The sequence below is a fragment of the Drosophila obscura genome, unplaced genomic scaffold (assembly GCF_018151105.1).
Source record: "Drosophila obscura isolate BZ-5 IFL unplaced genomic scaffold, ASM1815110v1 contig_25, whole genome shotgun sequence".
In the NCBI taxonomy this organism is placed as follows: domain Eukaryota; kingdom Metazoa; phylum Arthropoda; class Insecta; order Diptera; family Drosophilidae; genus Drosophila; species Drosophila obscura.
This window is the reverse complement of record NW_024542812.1, coordinates 664781-667241: the sequence shown is the minus strand read 5'-3', so window position 1 is coordinate 667241 and position 2461 is coordinate 664781. Positions and strand designations below refer to the sequence as shown.

At 45.7% G+C, this 2461-nt stretch overlaps 1 protein-coding gene across 1 annotated transcript; it reads left to right on the top strand.

The window, feature by feature from the left end:
* Nucleotides 1-1255: 1255 nt before the first annotated feature.
* On the top strand, nucleotides 1256-2044 carry LOC111078295 (dopamine N-acetyltransferase-like). Its single transcript, XM_022372901.2, has one exon. It carries the CDS (start codon nucleotides 1291-1293, stop codon nucleotides 1957-1959), a length of 669 nt encoding a protein of 222 aa, XP_022228593.2. The 5' UTR covers nucleotides 1256-1290; the 3' UTR covers nucleotides 1960-2044.
* Nucleotides 2045-2461: the final 417 nt, after the last annotated feature.

Genomic DNA, 2461 nt, shown 5'->3' with positions numbered 1-2461 from the left:
CCAAGAGCACCAGCAGCAGCAGCAGGCTTTCTTCTCCTCCTTCTCTTTCTCTCTCTGGCTTTCTGCCACTCTGCTGTCCTGAGCTGCACTTGCACTTGCACTTCAATGATTTGGTCGAGTGTTATCAGGCAATCGATGGACAATGCGGAACAAAGACAATGACAACCCATCTGGAACGGCAGTGGGATAGAAAAAGACATAGAGACGGGAAGAATCCCGCGTAAGGTGTGGGGAGAGCGAGAGCTTGTCCGTATAGAAGCAAGAAAAAAACGAAAGGCCGGGCAAAGATATAAATTGTTAAAATTTAGCTAAAAAATGGATTTATCCTAAGGAATACAGGGGGGAGAGGAATAACTTCAAATGACTTATTTAGTTAGCAGAGTAAAATTCTCAAAATGAATTTCTTAAATATTGTTTGATTGATTTCATGGTGGAGTTAGAAGAGTGAATTAACATAATAAACAAAATTATATTTTTTTAAATTAATTGAATCTCGGCTGTGTACTCAGGTACTGTGCCGACGCTCTGTGTGGACCCCTGCTTAAACTATTCACCCTACCCATTAACTCTTCATGCCTCCCCCCCAATCTGGAAGGAATCTTTTATTGTTGCGCTCCACAAGAAAGCTAGCAAGTCTGATACAAATAATTATAGAGGTATATCTAAGTTATCCGCCATTCCTAAAATGTTTGAAAACATTTTAACTCCGCACTTGAAAAATCTCTGCAAATCACTTATATCTCAGTCGAAGACCTATCTTTTCTGCATGCTCGCAATCGGTTCGGTAACACGCGTTGCGCGTCATGCGGCAGCGGCCCTCGGTCGGTTGGGCGGGAGGAGGGGCTGCGTTTCTGCCTGGCTTCGGCGCGTAACAGGCTTCGGCTTGGTGTCGCATAGGCCACTTAATGGTGCGGTATCAACGTACAGACAAGAAATAAAAATAAATATTATAAGGAAACACATACATTTTTCATACAACAAATAAATGTAGTCGATGGCTGTAAATTGTAGAGTGGGTTACGGGGAATCGCACTGTACTATGACGTGGGAGCAGAGATAAGCAAGACAACAATAACCGAGCGGAATAACACTTAATAGATTCGACAAATTTCAATTACGATAATGGACGTAAACAGTGAAATGAATTCAGCAGCAGAGACACTATGGGACTTAGGTATAGTACATAGAAGGGGGATTGATAGCCAGCGTATATAAAGCGGGCGCGACCCCCAACTGATTTCAGTTGCACCGGCAAAAGGCGAGAGCTACGAGTGAAGGCGAGAATTAAGCATGACAGCGAGCACGAAGGATGGCATCACCATACGTACTATGGCGGAGAGGGATTATCCCATTGTGAAATCATTCATGCAGGAGCAGTTCTTTAGCGGCGAGCCCCTGAGCCAGTCCACCGGTGAGCAAGTCCATCTGCAAAATGAGAAGGAATCGGACGAGTATCATCTGTCCATGATCAGAGAGGGCACCTGCCTGATAGCCATTGACGAGAACCAAGGCGGCCGCATTGTGGGCTATGTCCTGGCCGGATCTCAGTACCCCGAAGACTTGGAGAAGCATCGCAGGGATGCCGAGCAAATGGAGCAGCATGCCTGGGGACGAATATGCCGCCTACTGTCCAAAATGGAACTCGAGGCGAACCTCTTTGAGCGCTACGGCACCTCCAAGTTGCTCTACTCGCACATGACCAGTGTGGGTGGCTCGATGAGGGGCAAGGGCTTGGGCTCCCGCCTGGCTGCCACTCTCATGGAGGTGGGTCGGGCGAAGGGCTACCCCCTGATGGTGGCCTACTGTACGAGCTTCTACTCAGCCCGCCAAAAGGAGGCACTGGGCATGCAGTGCGTCCATTCTCTGTGCTATGCGGACTACAAGGATGATCAGGGACGAGTGATATTTACACCAGCAGCACCCCATACGCACGCCAGGATCATGGTCATCAAACTGTGAGACATTCAAAGACTTAAAAACCAACAACAATTGTATTTCTATTATTGTGTGATTCCCTGATAGCCCTATAGACAACAAATGAGTATTCCTGTATTGTTTTTGTTTCGAATCAGCCATTAATTTTTAATTGGCAAAAGCCAAGAGGCCAAGGGGCCAGTAAGCCAATAAGCCAACAAGCCAACGGAATGCGATAATAATGCATGAATGAAGGGCGATAAAACGGAAATGAAAAGCAGCAAAACGAACTAAAGTAGATAAAAAAGAAAAGCGACTGCAGAAGTTAAAAAAAAAAATCAATTCCTTGCCAACTGAAACTTGATTTATGGCTGCATTTATGAAATGCCAACAGCAACAGCAACAACAACAATAACTGCCCGCAACTGGGTCTAAAGCAGAAGGCAAACACACAAACACACAAACACACAGACACACGCAGACACATGCGAGGGTAAACACAGTTAGTTAGGAAATAGAGATCTAAGTGATTGAGGGGCAGTCATAA